The sequence below is a fragment of the Engystomops pustulosus genome, unplaced genomic scaffold (assembly GCF_040894005.1).
Source record: "Engystomops pustulosus unplaced genomic scaffold, aEngPut4.maternal MAT_SCAFFOLD_124, whole genome shotgun sequence".
Taxonomy (NCBI): Eukaryota; Metazoa; Chordata; class Amphibia; order Anura; family Leptodactylidae; genus Engystomops; species Engystomops pustulosus.
Genome location: NW_027285005.1, coordinates 181,385 through 196,679, shown reverse-complemented (window position 1 = coordinate 196,679; position 15,295 = coordinate 181,385). Strand labels below are relative to the sequence as shown.

Here is a 15,295-nt window from a genome sequence, read left to right as displayed (position 1 = left end):
ACCTGTCCAACTTCTCGTTAACACTTAATTTCTAATCAGCCAATCACATGGCGGCAACTCAGTGCATTTAGGCATGTAGACATGGTCAAGACAATCTCCTGCAGTTCAAACCAAGCATGGGGAAGAAAGGTGATTTGGGGCCTTTGAACGTGGCATGGTTGTTGGTGCCAGAAGGGCTGGTCTGAGTATTTCAGAAACTGCTGGGATTTTCACGCACAACCATCTCTAGGGTTTACAGAGAGAGAATGATCCGAAAAAGAAAAAACATCCAGTGAGCGGCAGTTCTGTGGTCGGAAATGCCTTGTTGATGCCAGAGGTCAAAGGAGAATGGGCAGACTGGTTCGAGCTGATAGAAAGGCAACAGTGACTCAAATCACCACCCGTTACAACCAAGGTAGGCAGAAGAGCATCTCTGAACGCACAGTACGTTGAACTTTGAGGCAGATGGGCTACAGCAGCAGAAGACCACACCGGGTGCCACTCCTTTCAGCTAAGAACAGGAAACTGAGGCTACAATTTGCACAAGCTCATCGAAATTGTACAGTAGAAGATTGGAAAAACGTTGCCTGGTCTGATGAGTCTCGATTTCTGCTGCGACATTCGGATGGTAGGGTCAGAATTTGGCGTCAACAACATGAAAGCATGGATCCATCCTGCCTTGTATCAGCGGGTCAGGCTGGTGGTGGTGGTGTCATGGTGTGGGGAATATTTTCTTGGCACTCTTTGGGCCCCTTGGTACAACGCCACAGCCTACCTGAGTATTGTTGCTGACCATGTCCATCCCTTTATGAGCACAATGTACCCTGTAACATCTGAGGGCTACTTTCAGCAGGATAATGTGCCATGTCATAAAGCTGGAATCATCTCAGACTGGTTTATTGACAATGAGGTCACTGGACTCAAATGGCCTCCACAGTCACCAGATCCCAATCCAATAGAGAATCTTTGGGATGTGGTGGAACGGGAGATTCGCATCATGGATGTGCAGCCGACAAATCTGTGGCAACTGTGTGATGCCATCATGTCAATATGGAGCAAAATCTCTGAGGAGCTTCCAGCACCTTGTTGTATCTATGCCACAAAGAATTGAGGCAGTTCTGAAGGCAAAAGGGGGTCCAACCCGCTACTAGCATGGTGTACCTAATAAAGTGGCCGGTGAGTGTATATCACACAACCTTGACACAAAACAGATAACCAGTTATTAATGGCCTCTTTTGGCTTCCGGTCCTGGGGGCACGCCATCGCGACCACCCGCTCCTTATCTACAGTATGCTGATCTACAGATAACAGGGACCATATATTAATATATAAAACTGCCCATTTCTTTTCCCTTATCTCAGCATCCAGGCGAGCCTCCAGGGGGTTAACGCTACGATACAAGGAATCCTTATGGATAGCAGCAGAGGCGGGAGCTGAAACAGAGCCTGCAACTGTAGAGGCAGATGAAGGGGCGGGAGGGGGGGGGTCTTAAGAGAGGCCACCAGGTCAGAATACACCAAAAAAAAAACACGCCCACCCCCATGAATCCGTATACTGGAACTCACCAGAAGAAGCAGGAACTGGTGAATGATCCATCAGAGAAGTCAAAGAATATAAAAGGAAAGGAAGACGAGGAGAAGGGACCAGATCGGAACCAGCCATTGCCGTAGCTATAGGTGGAGTAGGAATCATGACTGCAGGGCAGAAGACACTGTTGGACCACCTGTGGCATTAACGGGGCAGGTGCCAGGCTAGGAGGGGACTGGCACCTAAAACTCCCGAGAGGGAGCAGGGCCAGGCTGCAGGGATAGCACCAATGCAGCAGGCATGGACCTGAGTGGGGCATACTTCACAGATGGGTGGAACACTAGCAATGCAGCTGGTGGATGGATTAGGGGTTGCAGACGGAGAACCATCCATGGGCAGGAGAAGTCACCCCAGGAACCACCTGGGATGGTGAGGGGTATCATCTGAGGAGGGGAAAGAACTGGCCTGGGTTCCCATAATTGCAGGGACTGAACGTGTGGGGACAGACAATGTTCTTGGTGTTCCTGCTGCTCTCCTCCTATCCAGCCACAGGGCACCCAACTGCTCCCTAAAGGGGGAGGGATGGGAGGGGCTAAGGTGACGACCACCATCTTGTCCAGGTGGAGACAGATGGGACAATGGGGGATAGGGAGCGGATGAGGCATGCTGGTGAGGAGCTGGTTGAGTCAGCTCTGGCCTTCAGACATCACAGTGCGGAGTGTCGAAATTGGACAGTAGAAGGTTGGAAAAACGTTGCCTGGTCTGATGAGTCTCGATTTCTGCTGCTACATTCGGATGGTAGGGTCAGAATTTGGCGTCAACATGAAAGCATGGATCCATCTGGCCTTGTATCACCGGGTCAGGCTGGTGGTGGTGGTGTCATGGTGTGGGGAATATTTTCTTGGCACTCTTTGGGCCGCTTGGTACCAATTGAGCATCGTTGCAACGCCACAGCCTACCTTAGTATTGTTGCTGACCATGTCCATCCCTTTATGACCACAATGTACCCAACAGATGGGACAATGGGGGATAGGGAGCGGACGAGGCATGCTGGTGAGGAGCTGGTTGAGTCAGCTCTGGCCTTCAGACATCACAGTGCGGAGTGCCGCAGTGAACAGAGGGAGAGGGTAATGGAAGAGCTGCCTCATAACTCTTTGTGTACTTTGCGAATAGCCCGATGATGTAGGAAATGAGGAAAGGGCGAGTGAACACCTGATGGACCTACTCTCTTCACTTGTTAAAGTGCCAAGACCCCCCCTTAAGCGTCAACCCCTTATAACCACTCCTACAGCAACCCGTCCAGGGGCACCTTTTGTAGTTGGTCAGTAACCCTCAAACCTTCTGGACATCCATGGCTGTGAGGTCGTGGATTACTAAACCTTCCGGACATCCAAAATCGTATGAGCCTTGTCGACATCCATTATCATAAGGTGGTAAGTAGAGATGAGCGAACACTAAAATGCTCGGGTACTCGTTATTCGAGACGAACTTTTCCCGATGCTCGAGTGCTCGTCTCGAATAACGAACCCCATTGAAGTCAATGGGAGACTCGAGCATTTTTCAAGGGGACCAAGGCTCTGCACAGGGAAGCTTGGCCAAACACCTGGGAACCTCAGAAAAGGATGGAAACACCACGGAAATGGACAGGAAACAGCAGGGGCAGCATGCATGGATGCCTCTGAGGCTGCATAATCGCACCATTATGCCAAAATTATGGGCAACAGCATGGCCATGACAGAGTGACCGAATGAAGCTAGATAGCATCTAAAACATCCAATAATTGACCCTGACACTATAGGGGACGGCATGCAGAGGCAGCGGCAGGCTAGAGAGTGGCATGGCGACATACCCTAATTGGACTCAGGCTTCAAACCAATGGGTGGCAGAGAGGAACCAAAGGAGGTGAGCAAGAAGCGCTCAAATAATATCGCTACATGATAAAAGTTTGCCAGTATATTTTGTGGATTACACAGCAGGGTGGCGACAAAGTTAACATGGAAGCCATGAAAACAACCCCAAATTCTGCCTGACACAGCTCGTTTGATAAGGGGACCATGTATGCTTACAGTTCATGCCAGTCGCTGCACTTGCTGCCAGTCTCCTTTCGAATAGTTTAAAATAATAATAACCCTCATCCATAAAGCTCTGTATAATGCTGCACCCCCCTACCTCTCCTCTCTTATCTCAGTCTATCGCCCAACCCGTGCTCTTAGATCCGCCAGTGATCTTAGATTAACCTCTACCCTAGTGCGGACCTCCCACTCGCGTCTGCAAGACTTCTCTAGAGCTGCACCAATTCTATGGAATGCTCTGCCCCGGACTATCAGACTAATACCTAACCTCCAAAGTTTCAAACGTGCTCTTAAAACCCATTTCTTTAGGCAAGCCTATAACACTCATTAACTGCATGAAGTTTTAACTCTTCTACTAACCCGTCCTGTGTCGTCCTCCCATCTGTTATCCAGCAACCAACAGGCACCAGACTTCTCTGCAGTCCCATTCACCCTGGACCTGGTATATAAGATGACGGCTGAGTGTTTCAAGCGACAGCAATTCCATTTATTATATTTTTTTCTATTCCCTAAGAAGAATGGCTTGACCATTAAATATTCTTTTACCTCGTGTTACCCCATCATCTTCATAAACCGTAAGCTCTGGCGAGCAGGGACCTCACTCCTGTTGTTCCATACAAATGTTGTGCTCTGTTACATTACATTTGTATTTGTTTCCTATGATTTGTAAAGCGCTGCAGAATATGATGGCGCTATATAAATAAAGATTATTATTATTATGGAGGCAGTGAACTAGTAGTAGATTAAAGGTGCTGCAACTATGTTAGTTGGATCTTGTGATGGAGCTGGCGCTCTGCAGCCAGGCGAGCTTTCGCCAATCCAAGCCCCTGTTTCTAGGCTACTCCCCAAACAGCACTTCTAAGAACCTTTTGTATAAGATCAAGTGTAGTAGCGTTCTTATAAGTTTAGGATATGCCGGGTGAGGGGAATGTAAACAGATGCGCAAGAAGCGCTGAAATAATATCCCTAAATGGTAAAAGTTTGCCAGTATATTTTGTGGATTACACAGCAGGGTGGCGACAAAGTTAACAACTTTGATGTGGAATGCCCTGTAATAGCTCTTGGGCGGTGTGCCTTTTATCGCCTAGGCTCAGCAGTTTCAGCACCGCCTGCTGTCGCTTAGCGACGGCACTGCTGCTGTGCCTAGAGCTACCGACTGATGGCGCCATGCCCACGGATGGTAATTCGGAGGAGGAGGAGGTGGAGGAGGGGTGGGAGGAGGTATAGTAGGCCTTTGAGACCTGGACCGAGGTAGGCCCCGCAATTCTCTGCGTCGCCAGTATATGAGCAGCCCCAGGGTCAGACTCGGTCCCAGCCTGCACCAAGTTAAGTGTAGTAGCGTTCTTATAAGTTTGGGATATGGCGGGTGAGGGGAATGTAAACAGATGCGCAAGAAGCGCATGATGCGCATGGAGCTGGCGCTCCGCTGCCAGGCGAGCTTTCGCCAATCCAAGCCCCTGTCTCTAGGCTACTCCCCAAACAGCACTTCTAAGAACCTTTTGTATAAGATCAAGTGTAGTAGCGTTCTTATAAGTTTAGGATATGCCGGGTGAGGGGAATGTAAACAGATGCGCAAGAAGCGCTGAAATAATATCCCTAAATGGTAAAAGTTTGCCAGTATATTTTGTGGATAACACAGCAGGGTGGCGACAAAGTTAACAACTTTGATGTGGAATCCATGAAAACAACCCAAATTTCTGCCTGACACACCTCGTTTGATAAAGGGACGATGTATGGAGGCAGCTATATGGACGACTTTTGGAGGTAGCAATGGAGACAACGTGTGGAGGCTGCTATGGAGACAATTTAATTTGGATAGTGCCTGTATGTGGCAGTCCCAAACATTTTTCAAACCAGAGGAGCAGGTAGGTGGCCCTCCAGTAAAATGGAATAGATTGAGTGCCTGTATGTGGCAGTCCCAAAAATGTTTCAAACCAGAGGAGCAGGTAGGTGGCCCTCCAGTAAAATGGAATAGATTGAGTGCCTGTATGTGGCAGTCCCAAAAATTCTTCAAACCAGAGGAGCAGGTAGGTGGCCCTCCAGTAAAATGGAATAGATTGAGTGCCTGTATGTGGCAGTCCCAAACATTTTTCAAACCAGAGGAGCAGGTAGGTGGCCCTCCAGTAAAATGGAATAGATTGAGTGCCTGTATGTGGCAGTCCCAAAAATGTTTCAAACCAGAGGAGCAGGTAGGTGGCCCTCCAGTAAAATGGAATAGATTGAGTGCCTGTATGTGGCAGTCCCAAAAATTCTTCAAACCAGAGGAGCAGGTAGGTGGCCCTCCAGTAAAATGGAATAGATTGAGTGCCTGTATGTGGCAGTCCCAAAAATTCTTCAAACCAGAGGAGCAGGTAGGTGGCCCTGCAGTAAAATGGAATAGATTGAGTGCCTGTATGTGGCAGTCCCAAAAATGTTTCAAACCAGAGGAGCAGGTAGGTGGCCCTCCAGTAAAATGGAATAGATTGAGTGCCTGTATGTGGCAGTCCCAAAAATTGTTCAAACCAGAGGAGCAGGTAGGTGGCCCTGCAGTAAAATGGAATAGATTGAGTGCCTGTATGTGGCAGTCCCAAAAATGTTTCAAACCAGAGGAGCAGGTAGGTGGCCCTCCAGTAAAATGGAATAGATTGAGTGCCTGTATGTGGCAGTCCCAAAAATTGTTCAAACCAGAGGAGCAGGTAGGTGGCCCTGCAGTAAAATGGAATAGATTTAGTGCCTGTATGTGGCAGTCCCAAAAATGTTTCAAACCAGAGGAGCAGGTAGGTGGCCCTCCAGTAAAATGGAATAGATTGAGTGCCTGTATGTGGCAGTCCCAAAAATTTTTTAAAACAGAGGACCGGGTAGGTGGCCCTCCAGAAAAATGGAATAGATTGAGTGCCTGTATGTGGCACTCACAAAAATTGTTTCAAACAGAGGACCGGGTAGGTGGCCCTCCAGAAAAATTAAATGCATGAAGTACTATAGCAAGAGCCAGTGGGCCCTGTCAAAAAATAGCCAGTTTCCTCTGCTTTACTGTACAAAGAGGAGGAGAAGGAGGAAAATGAGGAGGAGGAGGAGGAGTGGATCAATTATTCAGGTTGAGCTTCCTTCACCTGGTGGAGATTGGAAATTCTGAGAAATCCAGCCTTTATTCATTTTAATAAGCGTCAGCCTGTCAGCGCTGTCAGTCGACAGGCGTGTACGCTTATCGGTGATGATGCCACCAGCTGCACTGAAAACCCGCTCGGACAAGACGCTAGCGGCAGGGCAGGCAAGAACCTCCAAGGCGTACAGCGCCAGTTCGTGCCACATGTCCAGCTTTGAAACCCAGTAGTTGTAGGGAGCTGTGTGATCATTTAGGACGATGGTATGGTCAGCTACGTACTCCCTCACCATCTTTCTGTAAAGATCAGCCCTACTCTGCCGAGACTGGGGACAGGTGACAGTGTCTTGCTGGGGTGACATAAAGCTGGCAAAAGCCTTGTAAAGCGTACCCTTGCCAGTGCTGGACAAGCTGCCTGCTCGCCTACTCTCCCTCGCTACTTGTCCCGCAGAACTACGCACTCTGCCGCTAGCGCTGTCAGAAGGGAAATACTGTTTCAGCTTGTGCACCAGGGCCTGCTGGTATTCATGCATTCTCACACTCCTTTCCTCTGCAGGGATGAGAGTGGAAAGATTTTGCTTGTACCGTGGGTCCAGGAGAGTGAACACCCAGTAATCGGTGCTGGAATAAATTCTTTGAACGCGAGGGTCACGGGATAGGCAGCCTAGCATGAAATCTGCCATATGCGCCAGAGTACCAACGCGTAAGAATTCACTCCCCTCACTGGCCTGACTGTCCATTTCCTCCTCCTCCAACTCCTCCAACTCCTCTTCTTCTGCCCATACACGCTGAACAGTGAAGGACTCAACAATGGTCCCCTCTTGTGTCTCGCCAACATTCTCCTCCTCTTCCTCCTCATCCTCCTCCACCTCCACCTCCTCCGATATGCGCTGAGAAACAGACCTCAGGGTGCTTTGGCTATCAACAAGGGAATATTCTTCCCCCGTCTCTTGTGACGAGCGCAAAGCTTCCGACTTCATGCTGACCAGAGAGTTTTTCAACAGGCCAAGCAGCGGGATGGTGAGGCTGATGATGGCGGCATCACCACTGACCATCTGTGTTGACTCCTCAAAGTTACTCAGCACCTGACAGATATCAGACATCCACGTCCACTCCTCATTGTAGACTTGAGGAAGCTGACTGACCTGACTACCAGTTCTGGTGGAAGTTGACATCTGGCAGTCTACAATCGCTCTGCGCTGCTGGTAAACTCTGGATAACATGGTCAGTGTTGAATTCCACCTCGTGGGCACGTCGCACAACAGTCGGTGAGCGGGCAGTTGGAGGCGGCGCTGCGCTGCCCTGAGAGTGGCAGCATCTGGGCTGGACTTCCTGAAATGCGCACAGATGCGGCGCACCTTCGTGAGCAAATCAGACAGATTGGGGTATGTCTTGAGGAAACGCTGCACTATCAGATTTAACACATGGGCCAGGCATGGCACATGTGTCAGTCTGCCGAGTTGCAGAGCCGCCACCAGGTTACGGCCGTTGTCACACACAACCATTCCCGGCTTGAGGTTCAGCGGTGCCAGCCACAGATCAGTCTGCGCCGTGATGCCCTGTAATAGCTCTTGGGCGGTGTGCCTTTTGTCGCCTAGGCTCAGCAGTTTGAGCACCGCCTGCTGTCGCTTAGCGACGGCACTGCTGCTGTGCCTAGAGCTACCGACTGATGGCGCCGTGCCCACGGATGGTAGTTCGGAGGAGGAGGTGGAGGAGGGGTGGGAGGAGGAGGAGGCATAGTAGGCCTGAAACACCTGGACCGAGGTAGGCCCCGCAATCCTCGGCGTCGGCAGTATATGACCAGCCCCAGGGTCAGACTCGGTCCCAGCCTCCACCAAGTTAACCCAATGTGCCGTCAGCGATATATAGTGGCCCTGCCCGGCAGCACTCGTCCACGTGTCCGTGGTCAGGTGGACCTTGTCAGAAACGGCGTTGGTCAGGGCACGGATGATGTTGTCTGACACGTGCTGGTGCAGGGCTGGGACGGCACATCGGGAAAAGTAGTGGCGGCTGGGGACCGAATACCGAGGGGCGGCCGCCGCCATGAGGTTGCGAAAGGCCTCGGTCTCTACTAGCCTATAGGGCAGCATCTCCAGGCTAAGCAATCTGGAGATGTGCACATTAAGGGCTTGGGCGTGCGGGTGGGTTGCACTATATTTGCGTTTCCGCTCCAGCGTCTGGGGTATGGAGAGCTGAACGCTGGTGGATGCTGTGGAGGATCGTGGAGGCGACGATGGGGTTTTTGTGCCAGGGTCCTGGGCAGGGGGCTGACTAGCAGCTGACACAGGGGAAGGAGCAGTGGTGTGCACGGCCGGAGGTGAACGGGCTTGTTGCCACTGAGTGGGGTGCTTAGCATTCATATGCCTGCGCATACTGGTGGTAGTTAAGCTAGTAGTGGTGGAACCCCTGCTGAGCCTGGTTTGGCAAATGTTGCACACCACAGTCCGTCGGTCATCCGGTGTTTCCTTAAAGAACCTCCACACTTCTGAAGATCTAGCCCTCGCCGCAAGAGCCCTCACCACGGGAGCTTCACTAGTTGACAGTGGCGCTGATGCACCAGCTCTGGCCCTGCCTCTCTCCGTCTGGCCCCACCACTGCCTCTTCCAACCTGTTCAGGTCGAGGACTCTCCTCCGTCTCAGAAGCACTGTGTTCACCCGGCCTCTCAACCCAGCTTGGGTCTGTCACCTCATCATCCTCCGATCCCTCAGTCTGCTCCCCCCTCGGACTTCCTGCCCTGACAACAACTTCCCCACTGTCTGACAACCGTGTCTCCTCATCGTCGGACACCTCTTTACACACTTCCACTACGTCAAGAAGGTCATCATCACCCACAGACTGTGACTGGTGGAAAACCTGGGCATCGGAAAATTGCTCAGCAGCAACCGGACAAGTGGTTTGTGACTGTGGGAAGGGTCCAGAAAACAGTTCCTCAGAGTATGCCGGTTCAAATGGCAAATTTTCCTGGGAGGGGGCAGACTGGGGGGGAGGAGGCTGAGGTGCAGGAGCTGGAGGAGTGGGGATTTCGGTGACATGGGTGGACTGCGTGGAAGACTGACTGGTGGTGGACAAATTGCTCGAAGCATTGTCAGCAATCCACGACATCACCTGTTCGCACTGTTCTGGCCTCAACAGTGCTCTACCACGAGTCCCAGTAACTTCAGACATGAACCTAGGGAGTGTAGCTCTGCGGCGTTCCCCTGCTCCCTCATCAGCAGGTGGTGTCTCACCCCGCCCAGGACCACGGCCTCTGACCCCTGCAGTAGTTGGACGCCCACGTCCCCGCCCTCGTCCTCTACCCCTAGCCCTCGGGTTAAACATTTTTAAAATGAGAGTTATAACTTTTTTTTTTTTTTTACTTCTTTTTGTTTTTTTTTGTGTTTTTTTGTGTTTTTTTTGTGTTTTTTTGTGTTTTTTGTTTTTTTTTAGTTTTTAAAACCAAACAATCCTATCCTATTGCTATGGCTATTTTCTAGCCAAGTATCAAAGGAAGCACACTACTATGCCAGATGAGATGACACTGAGTTATTGCCTAATAGAAATCCAACCCCTACTGAATTTTGCCACTTCGGCCTTTGCTATGGATATGTGCGCCACTAAGCGCAGAACACAGCGGTCGCAAGTCTCACTACAAATTGCTCAGAATTGGCAAGTACATGCACTGCAGAAACTACAGCCACCAGCAGATCAACCAGAAATCAAATATATAGAACGCTACTGTAGGCTTCAAGAAGCTGTTTGTATTCTCCTATGGCTATTTTCTAGCCAAGTATCAAAGGAAGCACACTACTATGCCAGATGAGATGACACTGAGTTATTGCCTAATAGAAATCCAACCCCTACTGAATTTTCCCACTTCGGCCTTTGCTATGGATATGTGCGCCACTAAGCGCAGAACACAGCGGTCGCAAGTCTCTCTACAAATTGCTCAGAATTGGCAAGTACATGCACTGCAGAAACTACAGCCACCAGCAGATCAACCAGAAATCAAATATATAGAACGCTACTGTAGGCTTCAAGAAGCTGTTTGTATTCTCCTATGGCTATTTTCTAGCCAAGTATCAAAGGAAGCACACTACTATGCCAGATGAGATGACACTGAGTTAGTGCCTAATAGAAATCCAACCCCTACTGAATTTTCCCACTTCGGTCTTTGCTATGGATATGTGTGCCACTAAGAGCTAAACACAACGGTAGCAAGTCCCCCTGCTAATTCCTCACAAAATGGTAATAGATGCAAATTAAAATAAAAAAAGTAGAACGTTATTGTAGCCCTAAGAAGGGCTGTTGGGTTCTTTGAGAATCACTCCTGCCTAACAGTAAGCTAATAGAACACCCTAACGCTTTCCCTGACCAGCAGCAGCTCTCTCCCTAGCGGCATCCAGAGACAGAATGATCCGAGCAGCGCGGCCAGCGGCTAGTCTATCCCAGGGTCACCTGATCTGGCCAGCCAACCACTGCTATCGACGTGTAAGGGTACCACGTCATGCTGGGTGGAGTGCAGAGTCTCCTGGCTTGTGATTGGCTCTGTTTCTGGCCGCCAAAAAGCAAAACGGCGGGAGCTGCCATTTTCTCGAGCGGGCGAAGTATTCGTCCGAGTAACGAGCAGTTTCGAGTACCCTAATGCTCGACCGAGCATCAAGCTCGGACGAGCATGTTCGCTCATCTCTAGTGGTAAGTCACTCAGCCTTCTGGACATCTGTGACCATAAGATGGGCCACTGACTTCTGAACCTGGTTGACCATATGGTGGTGATTTACAATCATTATAAACACCTATAAACACTATAAGTGTGCGACACTAAACTTCTGATCGCTTGTGCCAATAAACTGGTGGCAGACTGAGCCAGAGATACCCTGGGGGGGGGGATTAGGTTCATCTACAATTTGGATTGGGGTGCCCCTGCCGCCCCCCTTCTTATTTCTGGGGATACAAGTTTCATATACATTCTCTGTGAACACTGTACAAAAATTTACAGAAAATGAAAGAAGAACCTTGTGGGAAGAAACTTGCAAGGTCGCGGCTTCCTGTGGCTTCACACCTGGTCCTGTGAACGGATTAGACTCTTCGCAACTGTTATGGCACCATGACACGTGATCATGTCTAACCTGCACTGGTTGTGCTAGGTGATGTTAGAATATTCTTATAGAAAAGGCCAACAAGTGGTCAAACCTGGACCTTGTCCTGCCTTAGAGACTTTGACAACTACCAGGCTGGTGCACTAGTCCTGAGGACCCTCTCCACGACCACTCCAGTACCAGGATCTGCTGTTGACCTTTTTGGCTCATTGGCTGCTACCTGTTGTTCATTAAGAACCGTGAGTTAATTTGCACAACGTTTGCCTCCGTCTGATCCCTGGATAAGGCTGTTACCGCCACGGGCTCCCCATCCATTACCAAGGGACATATCTTAGAGACACTCAGAGGTTGCCCCAGGGAGAACAAGTACATCAGCCTCTCCTTCTACATTTCTTGCACACACCACCTGCTGGAGACCTGCCAGGCTGTAGGACAGTTCTCCAGTCCCCATACCAAGCACCATGACCACAGTGTGTCCCAGCCACTCCAGTATTCTGGGGCCCGGCTGCCTCCAGGCCCCAAGAAAAGACTAGGCCCCGGTGGGGGAAATTATAAAGAGTCTGTACCATTATTGTGTGACGGCTGCTTTGTGTCCAACAAGAGAGAAAAATGTGCCCCACAAGGGGCTGTTACTGCTTAGTCCGAGTTTGCAGCACATTTATTACTGACATGCGCCACAATTCTGCAGCATGAACAAAGTGCACACAAAAAATGGTTCATTCTCCCGGATCAGTGCAAGAGGAGCCAGATTCAAGAATAACGTGCGGCAGAACTCTATCCCAGGTGATGCAGGTAGACTTCCATCAGGACCGGCGCTAACACTTCATAAAGACGCGACTACGAGACAGAAAGTGGCAGATCTTTATTATCATCTAACTCTCCAGATAGACGGATGGACATCGAGTCCTGGCCAAGCTGTGAGGTATACAGGTGGTTACAGATTTATGATATGTAGAATCTACAGGAGGAGGTATTTACATAGGCACATCCCATAATGCATCTCTTCTAGCTGCCAAATTATAAAGCCATCAAATCTGCAATGAAAAAGATGTGAAAACTGCTCAGCATCCATGAAAAGCTTGAAGGCCACATGGACCAGAAGATGCTACAATCTCTAGCCTGCAGACCACAGGGACCAGAAGATGCTACAATCTCTAGCCTGCAGGCCACAGGGACCAGGAGATGCTACAATGTCTAGCCTGCAGGCCACAGGGACCAGAAGATGCTACAATCTCTAGCCTGCAGACCACAGGGACCAGAAGATGCTACAATCTCTAGCCTGCAGGCCACAGGGACCAGAAGATGCTACAATGTCTAACCTGCAGGCCACAGGGACCAGAAGATGCTACAATCTCTAGCCTGCAGGCCACAGGGACCAGAAGATGCTACAATGTCTAGCCTGCAGACCACAGGGACCAGAAGATGCTACAATCTCTAGCCTGCAGACCACATGGACCAGAAGATGCTACAATCTCTAGCCTGCAGACCATAGGGACCAGAAGATGCTACAATCTCTAGCCTGCAGACCACATGGACCAGAAGATGCTACAATCTCTAGCCTGCAGGCCACAGGGACCAGAAGATGCTACAATCTCTAGCCTGCAGGCCACAGGGACCAGAAGATGCTACAATCTCTAGCCTGCAGACCACAGGGACCAGAAGATGCTACAATCTCTAGCCTGCAGACCACAGGGACCAGAAGATGCTACAATCTCTAGCCTGCAGACCACAGGGTCCAGACGATGCTACAGATACAGATATGACTACAGAGGAATGCATTTTCAAGGTGAGGGCACTCTAAGCTTTGCCCATTTCTGAGATTCTCGTTGAGTGTATAGAAAACAGTTTTGCTGGATGATTGCTGGGGATGATGGACCTGTGGTGGCCATGCTGAGGAGACAGAAGAGTCACTGGCGAGTAGCTGAATATTGTGAAAACTGGTGTCATGATGAGATGTAATGGACAGAAACATCTGCAGGGTACATAATGGGTGGATATTGAGAAGATCAGTTTCTTGCGGCAGAATATTCTAGACTGGGGTGAGAACATGTCACTCGGGGCCTCCATTGACTTGGGGGTCCACTGCTGTTCCGTCTCCTGCGCCTTCACCTCCCGTGTTCTCCAGCATCTCTTTATAGTGACGCTTAAAGAATCCAAACTGCAGAACAGAAGATGATAACATGAAAGAAGAGGGCAAAAACAGAGGAGAAGAGCAGAGAGTCATGAGCAGGACAATTATCTGGACAGACAGAGGTGTGAGACAACAACATGGACCCTGTAAGTCGCAGGGGAAGCTGGAGAGTTCAGGACCAGAACCCACCTGGGACCTAGTAATGGGACTCTCTCACTGGACTGTATGATGGCCTTTGACTGCAGGTCTACATGCGGACCACACCCCATCATGGAGGAGGTCTCTGCTGTGACTCTTCCAGGTTGTGTTATAGTGTGATCATTAACACTCACCTTGTAGAGGGCGGCAGTGATAAGGGCCAAGAGGACCAATCCCCCGACGCTGCTCCCAATTATCACCGGGAGGTAATTATACTGGACATTCACCTCCAGCACAGTCTGGGCCTGCAGGAGACAACAAAAGGTAAAACTACAGCGGCGGAGACATGAAGAACAACGTCCGGACATGAAACCCACGTCTCCCCACCACAAGTACGGGACATGTAAGGGATAGATACAGGCCAGCTACATATACAACATGGCCACATGAAAGCTGACAGCCCTGACCCATCACACAACCTCCAAGATACATGGAGCAGAGGCCGTGGTACCTGAGCTCTGGTGAAGTTCTGCTCCATATAGTACATCTGAGGCTCATACTGGATTTCTGCTGAGCTCTGGAGGGAGATTTTCTCCTGTTCAACCTTAGGACATAAAAATCAGACATGAGTGAATACCAACACATCAGCATCCGCTCAATCCGAGGGATGGATCCAGCACCTGATTCTCCCAGGCTTTAGTCACTGTTCCACTGATGGTGAAGGTCACAGACTCCTCATACTTCAAATTGCTGATGTCGCAGACAGCTCGGAGACATGAGGTGACCACGCAGTTCTGTGGGAAGAGGACAAAGGGATAGAGTGATGGAGAACGGCCTCACTGAGGTGAACCCACCAAATATTCATGAGATGAACTGATGTGATGTGAAGGGAACCTGTCATCAGGAGCCTTTTTCTGGCTTCCCCATAGAGAATGGTCTACACCTCTGCCATCCACCACATTCACTCATTTTTGGGAACTGGTAGTCAGATGACCAAAATGTTATCATAAGGTTTTAATCACCACGCGTGGGAGCCACTTATCTTCTAGCATGTGTAGCATGGGCATGTGGTCTGAGGGCTGTAAGTGTCTCTCTTTGACTCTGATGGAGGAGTTCCACTATGTTCGATGTAGAAGTGATTATGATAGATGACGAGATCTAGAGGAAGGTTCTCACCAAAACTGGTTTTGTTGTGAGGAGCTCCTGGTAGTTTGCTGGTCCTTTTGCTTCACTTATTGTATTGCATCTGGTGAGCTGCGGCTACGAAGAGAAGACATCTATAATAATTAATAA

General features: G+C 49.8%; 1 protein-coding gene across 2 annotated transcripts in view; it reads right to left on the bottom strand.

Moving 5' to 3' along the window:
* Positions 1-12,580: 12,580 nt before the first annotated feature.
* The window catches only part of LOC140108393 (integrin alpha-M-like), a 94,609-nt gene continuing 91,894 nt past the window's right edge, over positions 12,581-15,295 (bottom strand). For both annotated transcript variants that reach the window (XM_072131705.1, XM_072131706.1), the window contains exons 26-30: positions 15,179-15,262; positions 14,683-14,796; positions 14,514-14,606; positions 14,197-14,307; positions 12,581-13,891 (exon numbers count right to left, since the gene is read on the bottom strand). In XM_072131705.1, coding sequence (XP_071987806.1) covers positions 13,784-13,891; positions 14,197-14,307; positions 14,514-14,606; positions 14,683-14,796; positions 15,179-15,262 — 510 coding nt within the window. In that variant the 3' untranslated portion in view covers positions 12,581-13,783. The remainder of the gene's footprint in view (positions 13,892-14,196; positions 14,308-14,513; positions 14,607-14,682; positions 14,797-15,178; positions 15,263-15,295) is intronic.